Source organism: Panulirus ornatus, chromosome 10, assembly GCF_036320965.1.
Source record: "Panulirus ornatus isolate Po-2019 chromosome 10, ASM3632096v1, whole genome shotgun sequence".
NCBI classification, from domain to species: domain Eukaryota; kingdom Metazoa; phylum Arthropoda; class Malacostraca; order Decapoda; family Palinuridae; genus Panulirus; species Panulirus ornatus.
In genome coordinates this window covers 49,521,141-49,540,443 of record NC_092233.1, presented here as the reverse complement: position 1 = coordinate 49,540,443, position 19,303 = coordinate 49,521,141, and the positions used below count along the sequence as shown (strand labels likewise).

The 19,303-nt window shown below is 42.9% G+C and overlaps 1 protein-coding gene across 3 annotated transcripts in view; it reads right to left on the bottom strand.

Moving 5' to 3' along the window:
• The window catches only part of LOC139750939 (cytochrome P450 2L1-like), a 110,755-nt gene that overhangs the window by 53,909 nt on the left and 37,543 nt on the right, over positions 1-19,303 (bottom strand). For 2 of the 3 annotated variants that reach the window (XM_071665859.1, XM_071665860.1), the window contains exon 5: positions 15,866-16,084. The exons of the other annotated variant lie outside the window; for it this stretch is intronic. In XM_071665859.1, the coding sequence (XP_071521960.1) occupies positions 15,866-16,084 (219 nt within the window). The remainder of the gene's footprint in view (positions 1-15,865; positions 16,085-19,303) is intronic. 3 annotated transcript variants of the gene reach the window in all.

Here is a 19,303-nt window from a genome sequence, read left to right as displayed (position 1 = left end):
CAGAGTATCTCTATCAACTCTATCATATGCCTTCTCCAGATCCATAAATGCTACATACAAATCAATTTGTTTTTCTAAGTATTTCTCGCACACATTCTTCAAAGCAAACACCTGCTCCACACATCCTCTACCACTTCTGATACAACACTGCTCTTCCCCAATCTGATGCTCTGTGCATGCCTTGACCCTCTCAATCAATACCCTCCCATATAATTTCCCATGAATACTTAACAAACTTATACCTCTGTAATTTGAACACTAACCTTTATCCCTTTTGCCTTTATACAATGGCACTATACAAGCATTCCGCCAATCCTCAGGCACTTCATCATGCACCATACATACACTGAATATCCTCACTAACCAGTCAACAACACAGTCACTCCCTTTTTTAATAAGTTCCACTGCATTACTATCCAAACCCTCTGCCTTGCCAGCTTTCATCTTCCACAAAGCTTTCACTATCTCTTCTCTGTTTACCAAACCATTCTCCCTGACCCCTCTCACTTCGCACACCACCTCGACCAAAACACCCTATATCTGCAACTCTATCATCAAACACATTCAACAAACCTTCAAAATACTCACTCCATCTCCTTCTTACTTTACCACTACTTGTTATTACATCCCCATTAGCCCCTTCACCAATGTTTCCAGTTGTTTTCTTGTCTTAGGCACTTTCTCTACCTCCATTCAAAACATCTGGTAAACAGAGAAGAGGTAATAAAAGCTTTGCTGAAGATGAAAGATGGCAAAGCGGCGGGTTTGGATGGTATTGCAGTGGAATTCATCAAAAAAGGGGATGACTGTGTTGTTGACTTGTTGGTGATGATATTCAATGTATGTATGTGTCATGGTGAAGTGCCTGAGGATTGGCGGAATGCATGCATAGTGCCATTGTACAAAGGCAAAGGGGATAAAGGTGAGTGCTCAAATTACAAAAGTATATGTTTGTAGAGAATTCCTGGGAAGTCATATGAAAGGGTGTTGACTGAGATTGTAAAGGCATATACAGAACACCAGACTGAGGAAGAGCAGTGTGGTTTCAGAAGTGGTAGAGGATGTGTGGATCAGGTGTTTGCTTTCAAGGATGTATGCGAGAAATACTTAGGAAACAGATGTATTTGTATGTAGCATTTATGGATCTGGAGAGGGCATATTATAGGGTTGATAGAGATGCTTTGTTGAAGGTATTACGAGTACATGGTGTGGGAGTCAAGTTGCCAGAAGCAGTGAAAAGTTTTTACCAAGAATGTAAGGCATGTGTACCAGTAGGTAGAGAGGAAAGTGATTGGTTCTAGGTGAATGTCGGTTTGCGGCAGGGGTACGTGATGTCTCCATGGTTGTTTAATTTGTTTATGGAAGGGTTTGTTAGGGAGGTGAATGCAAGAGTTTTGGAGAGCGGGGCAGTCTGTTGTGGATGAGAGAGCTTGGGAAGTGAGTCGGTTGTTGTTCGCTGATGATACAGCGCTGGTGATTGATTTGGGTGAGAAGCTGCAAAAGTTGGTGGCTGAGTTTGGTTAAGCGTGTGAAAGAAGAAAGCTGAAAGTAAATGTGAACAAGAGCAAGGTTATTTGGTTCAGTAGGGTTGAGGGACAAGTTAATTGGGATGTAATTTTAAATGGAGAATAACTGGAGGAAGTGAAGTGTTTTAGATACCTGGGAGTGGATTTAGCAGCGGATGGAACCATGGAAGCCGAAGTAAGTCACAGGGTTAGGGAAGGGGAAAAGGTTCTGGGAGAAGAATGTGTTGAAGCGGGAACGTTATCTCGAAAAGAGAAATTGGGTATGTTTGAATAAGCAGTGGTTCCAACAATTTTATATGGTTGCATGGTGTAGGTTGTGTGGAGTAGGGTGGATGTATTGGAAAAGAAATGTTTGATGACAGTATGTGGTGTGAGGTGGTTTGGTTGAGTAAGTAATGGAAATGTAAGAGAGATGTATGGCAATAAAAAGAAAGTCGTTGAGAGAGCAGAAGAGGGTGTATCGAAATGGTTTGGTCACATGGAGAGAATGAGTGAGGAAAGATTGACAAAGAGGATGTATGTGTCAGAGATGGAGGGACCGAGAAGTGGGAGACCAAATTAGAGGTGGAAGGATGGAGTGAAAACGATTTTGAGCGATCTGGGCCTGAACATACAAGAGGGTGAAAAACGTGAAAGGAATAGAGTGAATTGGAACGATGTGGTATACCGGGGTCGACGTGCTGTCAGTGGATTGAACCAGGGCATGTGAAGCGTCTGGGGTAAACCATGGAAAGTTTTGTGGGGCCTGGATGTGGAAAGGTACTGTGGTTTCGGTGCATTATACATGACAGCTAGAGACTGAGTGTGAACGAATGTGGAGATAATCATACTTGCTGCCTTCAACCATTCCCGTCGCCACCCCACCACACATGAAACAGCATCCACCCCCCCCCCCCCCCCGCGCGAAATTGCGCTAGGAAAAGACAACAAAGGCCACATTCGTTCACACTCAGTCTCTAGCTGTCATGTATAATGCACCGAAACCACAGCTCCCTTTCCACATCCAGGCCCCAAAAAACTTTCCTTGATTTACCCGAGACGCTTCACATGCCCTGGATGAATCCATTGACAGTACGTCGACCCCGGTATAACACATCGTTCCAATTCACTCTATTCTTTGCACGCCTTTCACCCTCCTGCATGCTCAGGCTCCGATCACTCAAAACCTTTTTCACTCTATCTTTCCACCTGCAATTTGGTCTCTCACCTCTCCTCGTTCCCTCCATCTCTGAAATATATATTCTCTGTGTCAATCTTTCCTCACTCATTCTCTCTATGTGGCCAAACAATTTCAAAACACCCTCTTCTGCTCTCACTTCCACACTCTTTTTATTACCACACATCTCTCTTACCCTTTCATTATTTACTCGATCAAACCACCTCACACCACATATTGTCCTTAAACATCTAATTTTGACACATCCACCCTCTTCCGCACAACTCCCTCTATAGCCCACGCCTCGCAACCTATAACATTGTTGGAACCACTATTCATTCATACATATCCAATTTTGTCTTCCGGAATAATGTTCTCGTTTTTCACACATTTTTCAACGCTCCCAGAACTTTCGCCTCCTCCCCCAACCTGTGACTCACTTTCGTTTCCATGGTTCCGTCCGCTGCCAAATCCACTCCCAGACATCTAAAGCACTTTATTTCCTCCAGTTTCTCTCAATTCAAACTTACCTCCCAATTGACTTGTCCCTCAACCTTACTGTACCTAATAACCTTGCTCTTATTCACATTTACTCTGAGCTTCCTTCTTTCACACACTTTACCAAACTCAGTCACCAGCTTCTGCAGTTTCTCACCCGAATTAGCCACTAGCGCTGTATCATCAGCAAACAACAACTGACTCACTTCCCAAGCTCTCTCATCCACAACAGACTGCATATTTGCATTCACCTCCTAACAACAATTTAAACAACCATGGAGACATCACGCACCCCTGCCACAAACCTACATTCACTCGTACACATGCCTCACATCCTCGATAAAAACTTATCACTGCATCTAACAATTTGCCTCCAACACCTTATATTCTTAATAACTTCCACAGAGCATCTTTATCAACTCATATGCCTTCTCCGGATCCATAAATGCTACATACAAATCCATTAGCTTTTGTATTTCTCACGTACATTCTTCAAAGCAAACACCTGATCCACACATCCTCTACCACTTCTGAAACCACACTGCTCTTCCCCAGTCTCATGCTCTGTACATGCTTTCACCCTTTCAATCAATACCCTCGCATATAATGTCCCAGGAATACTCAACAAACTTATACCTCTGTAATTTGAGCACTCACCTTTATCCCCTTTACCTTTCTACAGAGGCACTTTGCATGCATTCCGCTAATCCTCAGGCGCCTCACCATGAGTCATATATACATTAAATATTCTTACCAACTAGTCAACAACACAGTCACCCCCTTTTTTTTTAATAAATTCTACTGCAATACCATCCAAACCCGCCGCCTTGCCGGCTTTCATCTTCCACAAGGCTTTTACTCCCTCTTCTCTGTTTACCTAACCATTCTCCCTAACCCTAAACCTTCACAATACTCACTCCATCTCCTTCTCACATCACCTCTACTTGTTATCACCTTCCCATTAGCCCCCTCACCGATGTTCTCATTTGTTCCCTTGTCTTACGTGCTTTATTTACCTCCTTCCAAAGCATCTTTTTATCCTCCTGAAAATGTAATGATACTCCCTCACCCCAACCTTCATTTTCCCTCTTTTCCACCTCTTGCACCTTCTCTTGACCTCCTGCCTCTTTCTTTTATACATCTCCCAGTTATTTGCACTATTTCCCTGCACAAATCGTCCAAATGCCTCTCTCTTCTCTTTCACTAATAATCTTACTTCTTCATCCCGCCACTCACTACTCTTTCTAATCGGCCCACATCCAACGCTTTATCAAGCCAAAAGCATCTTTTGCGCAAGCCATCACTGCTTCCCTAAATACATCCCATTCCTCTCCCACTCCCCTTACGTCCTGTGCACTCACCTGTTTCCATTCTGGACTCACTCTCTCCTGGTACTTCCTCACACAGTTCTCCTTCTCAAGCTCACATACTTTCACCACTTTCTTCCCCCCAACATTCCTTCTTCTTTTCTGAACACCTCTACAAATCTTTACCTTTGCCTCCACAGGATAATGATCAGACATCCCTCCAGTCTCACACTTCAGCACATCAATATCCAAAAGTCTCTCCTTCACTCGCCTATCAATCAACATATAATCCAAAAACGCTTTCTGGCCATCTCTCCTACTAACATACGTATACTTATGCATATCTCTCTTTTTAAACCAGGTATTCCCAATCACCAGTCCTTTTTCAGCACACAAATCTACAAGATCTTCACCATTTCCATTTACAACACTGAACACCCATGTACACCAATTATTCACTTAACTGCCACATTACTCACCTTTGCATTCGAATCACCCATCACTATAACCCGATCTCGTGCATCAAAACTACTAACACACTCACTCAGCAGCTCCGAAAACACTTGCCTCATGCCCAGGTGCATACGCACCAATAATCACCCATCTTTCTCAATTCACATTCAGTTTTACCCATATCAATCTAGAGCTTACTCTCTTACACTCTATCACATACTCCCACCACTCCTGTTTCAGGAGTAGTGCTACACCTTCCCTTGCTCTTGTCCTCTCACCAACCCACGACTTTACTCCCAAAATATTCCCAAACCTTTCTCCCCCTTTTACCCTTGAACTTCATTTCACTCAGAGCCAAAACATCTAGGTTCCTCTCCTCAAACATAGGACCTATCTCTCTTTTTTTACTCATTTTGGTTACATCCACACACATTTAGACACCCAAATCTGAGCCTTCGAGGAGGATGAGCACTCCCCGCGTGACTCCTTCTTCTGTTTCCCCTTTTAGAAAGTTAAAATACAAGGAGGGGAAGGTTTATCTACCCCCGTTTCCGTCCCCTTATTCACCTGCTACGACACGTGAGGAATACATGGGAAGTATTCTTTCTCCCTTAACCCTGGTATACCACATCGTTCCAATTCATTCTATTTCTTGCACACCTTTCATCCTCCTGCATGTTCAGACCCCGATCACTCAAAATCTTTTTCACTCCATCCTTCCACCTCCAATTTGGTCTCTCACTTCTGTTCGTTCCCTCCACCTCCGACAGGTATATCGTCTTTGTCAATCTTCCGTCACTCATTCTCTCCATGTGACCAAACCACTTCAAAACACCCTCTTCTGCTCTCTCAACCACACTATTTTTATTACCACACATTTCTCTTACCCTATTATTACTTACTCGATCAAACCATCTCACACCACATATTGCCCTTAAACATCTCATTTCCAGCACATCCACCATCCTCCGCACAACGCCCACGCCTCTCAACCATATAACATGGTTGGAACCACCATTCCTTCAAACATACCCATTTTTGCTTTCCAAGATAACTTTCTCGACTTCCACACATTTTTCAACGTTCCTAGAACTTTCGCCCCCTCCCCCACCCTATGATTCACTTTCGCTTCCATGGTTCCATCCGCTGCCAAAATCCACTCCCAGATATCTAAAACACTTCATTTCATCCAGTTTTTCTCCATTCAAACTTACCTCCCAATTGACTTGTCCCTCAACCCTAGTGTACCCAATAACCTTGCTCTTATTCACATCTACTCTCAGCTTTCTTCTTTCACACACTTTACCAAACTCAGTCACCAGCTTCTGCAGTTTCTCACCCGAATCAGCCACCAGCGCTGTATCATCAGCGAACAAACACTGACTCACTTCCCAAGCTCTCTCATCCACAACAGACCGCTACTTACCCCTCTTTCCAAAATTCTTGCATTCACCTCCCTCGCAGCCCCATCCATAAACAAATTAAACAACCATGGAGACATCACGCACCCCTGCCGCAAACCAACAATCACTGAAAACCAATTATTTTTCTCTTCCTACACGTACACATGCCTTGCATCCTCGATAAAAACTTTTCACTTCTAACAACTTGCCTCCCACACCATATACTCTTAATACCTTCCACAGAGCATCTCTATCAACTCTATCATATACCTTCTCCAGATCCACAAATGCTACATACGAATCCATTTCTCACATACATTCTTCAAAGCAAACATCTGATCCATACATCCTCTACCACTTTTGAAACCACATTGCTCTTCCTCAATCTGATGCTCTGCACATATATACATATATACTCATACACACATATACATTCCTATGAGTCCGCGGGGAAAATGAAACTCGATAAGTCCCCTGTGGACTCATAGGAATATGTTGATCACGTGCAAAATTGTGATCCTTTCCAATATATATATACTATTTATCTATTTATATATATTTTTGTTATACTTTGTCGCTGTCTCCCGCGTTAGCGAGGTAGCGCATGGAAACAGATGAAAGAATGGCCCAACCCACCCATATACACATGCATATACAGACACGTCCACACACGCAAATATACATACCCATACATCTCAACGTATACATATATATATACACACACAGACATATACATATATAGACATGTACATAACTCATACTGTCTGCCTTTATTCATTCCCATCGCCACCCTGCCACACATGAAATAACAACCCCCTTCCCCCTCATGTGCGCGAGGTAGCGCTAGGAAGACAACAAAGGCCCCATTCGTTCACACTCAGTCTCTAGCTGTCATGTAATGATGCACTGAAACCACAGCTCCCTTTCCACATCCAGGCCCCACAGAACTTTCCATGGTTTACCCCGGCGAAACGCTTCACATGCCCTGGTTCAATCCATTGACAGCACGTCGACCCCGGTATACCACATCGTTCCAATTCACTCTATTCCTTGTACGCCTTTCACCCTCCTGCATGTTCAGGCCCCGACCACTCAAAATCTTTTTCACTCCATCTTCCCACTTCCAACTTAGTCTCCCACTTCTCCTCGTTCCCTCCACCTCTGACACATATATCCTCTTGGTCAATCTTTCCTCACTCATTCTCTCCATGTGACCAAACCATTTCAAAACACCCTCTGCTGCTCTCTCAACGACACTCTTTTTATTACCACACATCTCTCTTACCCTATTATTACTTACTCGATCAAACCACCTCACACCACATGTTGTCCTCAAACATATCATTTCCAGCACATCCACCCTCCTCCGCACAACTACATATATATATATATATATATATATATATATATATATATATATATATATATATATATATATATATATATATATATATATATATATATATATATATATATTCCTATGAGTCCACGGGGAAAATGAAACACGAAAAGTTCCCAAGTGCACATTCGTGGAATAATCACATTATCAGGGGAGACACAAGAGAGAAATATAGCAGTCAGTTGATATACATCGAAGAGACGAAGCTAAGACGCCATTTGGTAAACATGTGATTGTCCAAAACATACAACGAGCGTTCATAAACTTATCATTTTACAAATCTTATCGACAATAAAGTTATCTAATTTGCATAGACCATCACTAATATTAAGATTATAATTCTTTGTGTATTTAATGATAGAAGATTCAATGATATTTCTCTTGGTAATAGAGTTAGAGTTAATAACTGAGATGGCGTTACTCCAGTCAATACAATAATCATAGTTTTTGATATGATTAAACAAGGCATTTGATTCTTGTCCCGTTCTTATACTATATTTGTGTTGCTTAAGTCTAACAGAAAGATCCTTACCAGTCTCACCAACATAAAATCTATCACAGTTTCCACAAGGCACTTTATAGATGCAACCAAGAGAATTTTCTGGTGAATTCCTGATTAAGATATTCTTTATAGTATTATTGTTGCTAAAGGCAACATTTACATTAAAGGATTTAAGCAACATGGAAAGGAAAGTGAAACTATTATCAAAAGGGAGAACTAAAAGATTCTTGGTGTCAATGGAAGTTTTGGGCTCAACTTTATAAAATGATTTCTTTGCCAACTTAAGGGATTTATCAATGAAAGATCTAGGGTACTTTAACTTAGATCCAATAGAATGTATCTTCTCAAACTCATCATCAATAAACTCTGGACTGCAAATACGTAATGCCCTAAGAAACATAGATTGAAATGATAATTTAACTCTGTCATGTTGAGATGAGTAATAATGCATATATGAGCATACATTGGTGGGTTTTCTGTATATGCTAAAGTTAAACTTGTTTCCTTGTCTATGGATCATGCAATCTGAAAATGGTAACATGCCATCATTATATCATTTTCTGCAGTAAATTTGATGGAAGGTACTAAATAGTTAAGTAAGGGGAGAAATATTTGTAAATTTTCATTTGTTGGCCAAACACAAAGAACATCATCTGCATACCTAAACCAAATTGCATTAGAAGGTAAGATATCCTTTAGTAATTTTGTTTCAAAAACTCCCATATAAAGATTACTTAGTACAGGTGAAAGAGGGTTACCCATTGCCATACCAAATTTTTGAGCTTAATAATCTCCATTAAATTGAAATACACAGTCTTTTATACACAGTTTTATCTGTTCAATGAAATTAGACTTTGAAACAGGTAAATGAATATCATCCATCCAAGACATCAAATAAATATTCTAAAAGGTCATCAACTGGAACTTTAGTGAAAAGTGAGGAAACATCAAAGCTCACTAGTTTGAAATCAAAATTAACATTGATATTGTTTAGCTTGTTGACTAAATCTACATTGTTCATGATATTAGAATTTGATACCTTACGCACTAAACGGCTTAATAAAGAAACTAACCATTTTGACAATTTATATGTGATGGAGCCTACTGAACTCACTATAGGTCTTGCTGGAAAATTCTGTTTATGTGTTTTGATAAGTCCATACATATATGGCCATGAAGGGGATAAAGGTGACAAACTTTTGATAAGAGAACTATTACCTTTCAACAACAACTTCATTTCTTTATTGAAGTGAGAATTAACTGCTTCTAAGGGATTTTTACTAAGTTTAGAATATGTTGTGTTATCATTTAGATCATTCATTTTAGATAAATAGTTACTTTTGGCTAAAATCACAACAGTGTTAGCCTTATCTGCTTTAGTAATATGTATATCCATGACTTTTTTTTTAGGTGTTAATAGCTCTTATGAATCTTATGAATCTTATTAATCATTTCAATCTATGTTCCTTAGGGCATTACGTATTTGCAGTCCAGAGTTTATTGATGATGAGTTTGAGAAGATATATTCTATTGGATCTAAGTTAAAGTACCCTAGATCTTTCATTGATAAATCCCTTAAGTTGGCAAAGAAATCATTTTATAGAGTTGAGCCCAAACCTCCCATTGACACCAAAAATCTTTTAGTTCTCCCTTTTAATAATAATTTCACTTTGCTTCCCATGTTGCTTAAATCCTTTAATGTAACTGTTGCCTTAAGCAACAATAATACTATAAAGAATATCTTAATCAGGAATTCACCTGAAAATTCTCTTGGTTGCATCTATAAAGTGCCTTGTGGAAACTGTGATAAATTCTATGTTGGTGAGACTGGTAAGGATCTTCCTGTTAGACTTAAGCAACATAAATATGGTATAAGAACGGGACAAGAATAAAATGCCTTGTTTAATCATGTTAAAAACAGTGATCATTTTATTGACTGGAGTAACGCCATCTCAGTTATTAACTCTAACTCTATCACCAAGAGAAATATCATTGAATCTTCTATCATTAAATACACAAAGAATTATAATCTTAATATTAGTGATGGTCTATACAAATTAGATAACTTTATTATTGATAAGATTTGTAAAATGATAATTTTATGAACGCTCGTTGTATGTTTTGGACAATCACATGTTTACCAAATGGCGTCTTAGCTTCGTCTCTTCGATGTATATTAACTGACTGTTATATTTCTCTCTTGTGTCTCCCCTGATGATGTGATTATTACACGTGTACGTGTAAGTGTACGTGGGAACTTTTCGTGTTTTATTTTCCCCGAGGACTCGTAGGAATATCTTGATCACGCGCAAAATTGTGATCCTTTCCAATATATATATATATATATATATATATATATATATATATATATATATATATATATATATATATATATATATATATATATATATTTATTTATTTTGCTTTATCGCTGTCTCCCGCGTTAGCGAGGTAGCGCAAGGAAACAGACGAAAGAAATGGCCCAACCCACCCACATACACATGTATCTACATACACGTCCACACACGCAAAGATACGCCCTTATATATCTCAACGTATACATATATATACACATACAGTCATATGCATATATACACATGTACTTAATTCATACTGTCTGCCTTATTCATTCCCAGCACCATCCCGCCACACATGAAATAACAACCCCTTACCCCCAAATGTGCGCGAGGCAGCGCTAGGAAAAGACAACAAAGGCCACATTCGTTCACACTCGGCCTCTAGCTGTCATGTAATAATGCACCGAAACCACAGCTCCCTTTCCACATCCAGGCCCCACGGAAGCCCCACAGAACTTTCCATGGTTTACCCCAGACGCTTCACATGCCCTGGTTCAATCCATTAACAGCAAGTCGGCCTCGGTATACCACATCGATCTAATTCACTCTATTCTTTGCACGCCTTTCACCCTCCTGCATGTTCAGGCCCCAATCACCCAAAAATCTTTTTCACTCCATCTTTCCACCTCCAATTCGGTCTCCCACTTCTCCTCGTTCCCTCCACTTCTGACACATATATCATCTTGGTCAATCTTTCCTCATTTATTCTCTCCATGTGACCAAACCATTTCAAAACAACTCTTCTGCTCTCTCAACCACACTCTTTTTATTACCACGCATCTCTCTTACCCTATTATTACTTATAGATCAAACCACTTCACACCACATAGTGTCCTCAAACATCTCATTTCCAGCACATCCACCCTCCTCCGCACAAATCTATATGTAGCCCACGCCTCGCAACCATATAACATTGTTGGAACCACAATTCCTTGAAACATACCCATTTTTGTTTTTCGAGATAATGTTCTCGACTTCTACACATTCTTCAACGCTCCCAGAACTTTCGCCCCCTCCCCCACCCTATGATTCACTTCCGCTTTCATGGTTCCATCTGCTGCCAAATCCACTCCTAGATATCTAAAACAATTCACTTCCTCCAGCTTTTCTCCATTCAAACTTACCTCCCAGTTGACTTGTCCCTCAACCCTACTGTATCTAATAACATTGCTCTTATTCCCATCTACTCTCAACTTTCTTCTTTCACACACTTAACCAAACTCATTCACCAGCTTCTGCAGTTTCTCACACGAATCAGCCACCAGCGCTGTATCATCAGCGAACAACAACTGACTCACTTCCCAAGCTCTCTCATCCACAACAGACTGCATACTTCCCTCCTCTTTCCAAAACACTTGCATTTACCTCCCTAACAACCCCATCCATAAACAAATCAAACAACCATGGAGACATTACACACCCCTGCCGCAAACCTACATTCATTGAGAAACGATCACTTTCCTCTCTTCCTACACGTACACGTGCCTTACATCCTCGATAAAAACTTTTGACTGCTTCTAACAACTCTCCTCCCACACCAAATATTCTTAATACCTTCCACAGAGCATCTCTATCAACTCTATCATATGCCTTCTCCAGATCCATAAATACCACATTGTATCCATTTGCTTTTCTAAGTATTTCTCACATACATTTTTCAAAGAAAATACCTGATCCACACATCCTCTACCACTTCCGAAACCACACTGCTCTTCCCCAATCTGATGCTCTGTACATGCCTTCACCCTCTCAATCAATACCCTCCCATGTAATTTCCCAGGAATACTCAACAGACTTATACCTCTGTAATTTGAGCACTCAATTTTATCCCCTTTGCCTTTGTACAATGCCACTATGCAAGCATTCCGCCAATCCTCAGGCACCTCACCATGAGACATACATACATTAAATAACCTTACCAGCCAGTCAACAATGCAGTCATCACGTTTTTTCATAAATTCTACTGCAATATCATCCAAACACGCTGCCTTGCCGGCTTTCATCTTCTGCAAAGCTTTTACTACCTCTTCTCTGTTTACCAAATCATTTTCCCTAACCCTCTCAATTTGCACACCACCTCGAACAAAACACCCTATATCTGCCACTCTATCATCAAACACATTCATCAACCTTCAAAATACTCACTCCATCTCCTTCTCATATCACCATTACTTGTTATCAACTCCCTATTAGCCCTCTTCACTGAAGTTCCCATTTGCTCCCTTGTTTTACGCATTTTGTTTACCTCCTTCCAAAACATCTTTTTATTCTCCCTAAGATTTGATGATACTCTCTCACCCCAACTCTCATTTGTCCTCTTTTTCACCTCTTGCACCTTTCTCTTGACCTCCTGCCTCTTTCTCTTATACATCTCCCAGTCATTTGCATTATTTCCCTGCAAAAATCGTACAAATGCCTCTCTCTTCTCTTTCACTAATAATCTTACTTCTTCATCCCACCACTCACTACCCTTTTTAATCTGCCCACCTCCCACGCTTCTCATGCCACAAGCATCTTTTGCGCAAGCCATCACTGCTTCCCTAAATACATTCCATTCCTCACCCACTCCCCTTACCTCCTTACTTCTTACCTTCTTCCAATCTCTAGTCAGTCTCTCCTGGTACTTCCTCACACAAGTCTCCTTCCCAAGCTCACTTACTCTCACCACTCTCTTCACCCCAACATTATCTCTTCTCTTCTGAAAACCTCTTCAAATCTTCACTTTCGCCTCCAGTTGCACCTCTCAGCACATTAACATCCAAAAGTCTCTCTTTCACGCGCCTATGAAATAACACGTAATCCAATAACGCTCTCTGGCCATCTCTCCTACTTACATACGTATACTTATGTATATCTCTCTTTTTAAACCAGGTATTCGCAATCAACAGTCCTTTTTCAGCTCATAGATCTACAAGCTCTTCACCATTTCCATTTACAACACTGAACACCCCATGGACACCAATTATTCCCTCAACTGCCACATTACTCACCCTTGCATTGTATATCGTTGTATATCAACTGACTATTATATTTCTCTCCTGTGTCTCCCGTGATGATGTGATTATTACACGAAAATGCACTTGGGATCTTATCGTGTTTCATTTTCCCCATGGACTCATAGGAATATACTTGATCACGCGTAAAATTGTGATGCTTTCCAACATATATACACATGTATACATCCATATTTTTTGCTTTTATTCATTCCTCTCGCCACCCCGCCACATACGAAATAACATTCCCCCGCCTCCTCCTCCTCCTCCTCCATCGAGGTAGCACCAGGAACAGATAAAAAAGGCCACCTTCGTTCACACTCAGTCTCTAGCTGTCATGTGTAATGCACCGAAACTACAGTTCCCTTTTCACATCCAGGCCCCACAAAACTTTCCAAGGTTCACCCCAGACGCTTCACATGCCCTGTTTCAATCCATTGACAGCACGTCGACCCTGGTATAACACATCTTTCCAATTCGCTCTATTCCTTGCACTCTTTATACCCTCCTGCATGTTGAGGCCCCGATCGCTCAAAATCTTTTTCACTCCATCCTTTTACCTCCAATTTGGTCTCCCACTTCTCGTTCTTCCTTCCACCTTTGACAAATATATCCATTTTGTCAGTCTTTCCTTACTCATTCTCTTCATGTGACCAAACCATTTCAACACACTCTCTTCTGCTTTCTCAACCACACTCTTTTTATTACCACACATCTCTCTTACCCTTTCATTACATACGCGATCAAACCACCTCACATCACATATTGTCCTCAAACATTTCATTTCCAATACATCCACCCTCCTCCGCAAAACCCTATCTATAGCCCAAGCCTCACAACCTTATAATATTGTTGGAGCTAATATTCCTTCAAACACACCCAATTTTTCTGTCCGAGATATCGTTTTCTCCTTCCACACATTCTTCATCGCCCATAGAACCTTAGCCCAGTCCTCCACCCTGTGGCTCACAGATATCTAAAACACTTCACTTCCTCAAAAAAATTTTTCATTCAAACTTACATCCCAATGAATTTGTCCCTCAACCCTAGTAACCTAATATTCTTGCTCTTATTTACATTTACTCTGAACTTTCTCCTTTTACACATCTTTTCAAACTCAGTCACGAGCTTCTGCAGTTTCTCAGTCGAATCAGCCACCAGAGATGTGTCATAGGCCAATAACGTCTGATTCACTTCCTATTCCCTCTCATCCCCAACAGACTGCATACTCGCCCCTCTCTCCAAAACTCTTGCATTCACCTCCCTAACCACCTCATCACACATCCCTGCCACTGACCGACCTTCACTGGGAACCAATCACTCTCCTGTCTTCCTACTCGTACAAATTCTGGGTAAAAACTGTTCACTGCTTCTATTTACTCTTTAGAACTTCCACAAATCATCTCTATCAACCCTATCATATGCTTTCGCCAGATCCATAAATGCCACATACAAATCTATCTTTTTTTCTAAATATTTCTCAAACATATTCTTGAAAAAACTCATTCCAAAGGATGCCATATCGCCATATTTAGCTTCTAGAGATTCTGGAGAAAGGAAAGATAAAACAAGTGATGGGAGGACGAAATATTGGAGGCTTTGCGATATTGGTGCTCGAACGTTAAGGAGGGCAAGAGGCGTGTATAGCATGGAATTTGATGTGGTACACAAAGAGCACAGTGCTCTATAGGGTTTGAACCAGAACATACGAAGCAGTCAAAGTAAACCACGGAATATCCTGTGGGCTTGGCTGTGGATGGTAGGCACTTGGTACGTTACATTTTGCATGACAGCTAAAAGGAAATGTGTGGAAATGAGGCCATTGTTCAGTTTTTCTAGAGGCCATCTCACTAAAGCGGGAAAGGCGATTAGGTATTAAAAAGAATCCTGCCTCTTGCACCATGTCAGTACTAACTCTTTGTTACACGGTCTCAATCAGTCAGTCACTACTACTACAACCTCAACGAATTTACTCATTGAACTTGGCATCTGATCCATTCACACTCCTAATTCTAGTCCTAAAGACACCGTATGAGCCATGTACTCTTCAGCCATATTCAGGCACATTCCATGACATATGTTAACGCCACATTTTCCTTCAAGTTTCAACACATGTATACGCTTTGTAACCCTCCTCTTCCGTTCCATCTCCCCCAACTTCTTATCATCTGCTTGTCTTTCAGTTCTCTACTATATCTCACTTCGTTCTGAGCACCATCACTACTACTCCTACATCATGTACCGAGGTACTAAGAAGATGTCACGTCTCACCTCCGACCATTTGCCAGATGACATTAACAATCGTGACATTAAGGGCGTGAGGGAAAGGTTTAGCTTCTCCAGCTTGTTTCTTTAACTCTTTCACCAGCACAGTGGCCTGGGTCTGCACCGCTGCCACTAGTTTGGACTTGCCCATCCCCATGTCCCGTAGTTGACGCAAGGAGAACCGTCGGTTGTTCTTCCACTGAGAATCGTTGCTTCCTGCGACGCCTGTGGGCATGACAGAGGTGTAGTAGGTTAAGCTACAGCTGTTTGTATGAACGTTCTAACAGGTGCATTCATCTTGAGGGCTCAACGGTCGCACGCTCTTATTTTTCCTTTGAAGGGGTCAAGATGGGGACTTTCGATGCATAGGGGTGAGAAATTGGGGACTTGGGATATGGACAGAGGTAGGCGCAAACGATGGGTGCAAGGATTGGGACCTGGGATGCGGACAGGTGTGGAGGCTTTGGATATGGGCTAAGTTGGGGACTTGGGACGCGGACAAGGGAGGAGACTTTGGATTGGGCCAGGATGGAGACTTCTGATGTGGATAGGGATCGGGGCTTTGGATGGGGATCAAATTTAGGACATGGGAAGTAGACTCGGGTCAGGCTTTGGATGGGGGCTTGGGATGTGGACATGAGTGGGGGATTGGATGGTGATCTATACGAGGACTTGGGATGTGGACAGAAGTGAGGTCTTTGCAATGCCGCCATGTTGGGAATTTGGGATGTGGACACAGGGGTGGGATCTTAAGATGTGGGCCATATTGGGAACCTGGGATGTGGAGGGGGTGAGTAATTTGGATGGGAGCCAAGTTAAGAGTTTGGGACGCTGATATGAGGGTGGGGTAATGGGGGCCACATTGGGGACTTGGGATTCGGATGGGTATTGGGGCACTGGATGGGGATCAAAATGGGAACCTGGAAAGCAGACAGGGGTTAGGCTTTGGATGGGAGCCATTCTGGGGACTTGGGATGTGGACGTGGGTGGGGGGCTTGGATTGTGACCACTATGGGGTCTTGGGATGTGGACCAGGGTGGGGGCTTTGGATGTGGGCCAAGTTGAGGGACTGGGATGTGGGCAGGGGTGGGCGTTTTGGACATGGGCCTAGTTGGAGACCTGGGATGTGGAGAATGGGTGAGGAATTTGGATGGTTGCCAAGTTCAGGACTGGGGTCATTGACAATGGGGGTGGGATAATGGGTGCCAAGTTGGGGACTTGGGATTCGGATAGGTACTGGGGCCTTAGATCGGGGGCAAAATGGGGATCTGGGAAATGGACAGGTGTCAAACTTTGGATGGAGGCCATTTTGCGGACTTAGGAAGTGAACATGGGTGTGGGGCTTTGGATGGTGACCCATATGGGGTCTTGGATCCAATGTGGAGAGGGGTGGGGGCTTTGGATTCCAGCCATGTTGGGATTTGGGATGTGGACAGAGGTAGGGGCTTTGGATTGCGGCCATTTTTGGGACATAGGATGAGGACACTGGCTGGGGCTTTGGATTCTGACCAATATGTGGACTTGGGATGTGGACATGGATGAGGGCTTTGGATTGCGGCCATGTTGGGGACTTGGGATGTGGACAGGGTATGACATCTTTGGACGTGGGCCAACTTGATGTCGTCGGATGTGGACTGGGGTTTGGATGATAACCAATTTGGGGACTTGAGATGTGGATAGGGATGGGGGCTTTGGACAGTGACCAATTTGGGGACTTGGGATCTGGACAAGGGTAGAGGTTTGGTTTGTGGCTGTGTTGGGTGTTTGGGATGTGGACAAGGTGTGATCTTTGGATGAGGACCAAGCTGAGGACTTGGGATGTGGACAGGGGTGGGGCTTTGAACATGGCCATGTTGGGGACCTGGGATGTGGAGAGGGGTGGGGTTTTGAATGGGGTCAAGTTGGAGACTTGAGATCTAGATAAGAGCGGTGGCTTTGGATGGGGGCCAAGCTTGGCATGTGGGATGCACAATGGTGTGGGTTTTTGGATGTGGGCCACGCTGAGGACTTGCGATGTGAAGGAGGACGAGGGCTTTGGGCTTTGGCCAAACTGGGGACTTAGTATGCGGACAGGAGTGGAGGATTTAGATGGGGGCTATGTTTCGATCCTAGGACTTGGACGGATGCGGGGGGGGGGGGGGGTAATGGTATACGGACAGGAGTGGGAGCTTTGGATGGAGCCTAAGTTGGAGACTTGGTATGTGGACAAAAGTGGGAGCTTTGGATGGGGGTCAAGTTAGGGACTTGGGATGTGGATAGGGATCGGGGCTTTGGAAGTGGTCAAAATGGGGACTTGGGAAAAGGACAGGGGTCAGACTTTGGATGGGGTCATTTTTGGGACTTGGGATGTGGACATGGGTGAGGGCTTTCGATGGAGACCTGCTATATGGAGAGAGGTTGAAGCTTTAGACTGCAGCCGTGTTGGAGATTTGGGATGTGAACAGGGATGAGATCTTTAGATGTGGTCCAAGTTGAGGGTTTGGAGTGTGGACAGGGGTGGGATGTTTGGATAGGGCCAAGTTGAGGATTTGGGATGTGGACAGGGGTGGTAGATTTGAACGTGGGCCATGTTGGGGACCTGAGATGTGGGGAGGGGTAGGGACTTTGAATGGAGGTCAAGTTGGAGATGTGGGATTTGAATGGGAGTGGTAGCTTTGGATGGGAGCCAAGTTTGGGTGTTGGGATGCGGACAGGGGTTGATCTTTGGGTGTGGGCTACGTTGAGGACTTGGGATTTGGAGAGGGATGGGACTTTGGGCTTGGGCCAAGTTGAGGACTTGTTATGTGGACAGGAGAGGGAGCTTTGGATGGGGCCCAAGGTGGGGATTCGGTATGCAGACAGGGGTGCGAGCTTTGAATGGTGACCAAAATGGGGACTTGGGATGTGGACATGGGTGAGGGCTTTGGTTTTCGGCCATGTTGAGGAATTGGGATGTGGACAGGGGTGGGATCTTTGGATGTGGGCTATGTTGATGTCTTGGGATATGGAGAGGGTCGTGACTTCGGATGATGACCAATTTGTGGACTTGGGATGTTGGCAGGGCTCGGGACTTTGGATTACGGCCGTTTTAAGGGACTTGGGATGTGGACAGGGATGGAAGCTTTGGATTGTGACCAGTATAGGGATTTGGGATGTGGGCAGGGGTGGGTACTTTGTACTGTAGCCATGATGGGGATTAAGGATGTGGACAAGGATTGGATCTTTGAACGTACGCCAAATTAATGTTCTGGGATATGGATAGGGATTGGAGGATTTGAATGGTGTCCAATTTGGGGACTTGGGATTTGGACATGGCTGGGGGCTTTGTATTGCAACCATATCGGGGATTTGGGACGTGGACCGAGTTGATATCTTTGGACGTGGGCCACGTTGATGTCTTGGGATGTGGACAGGGTAAAGGCTTAAGATAGTGACCAATTTTGGGACTTATGTTGTGGACTAGGG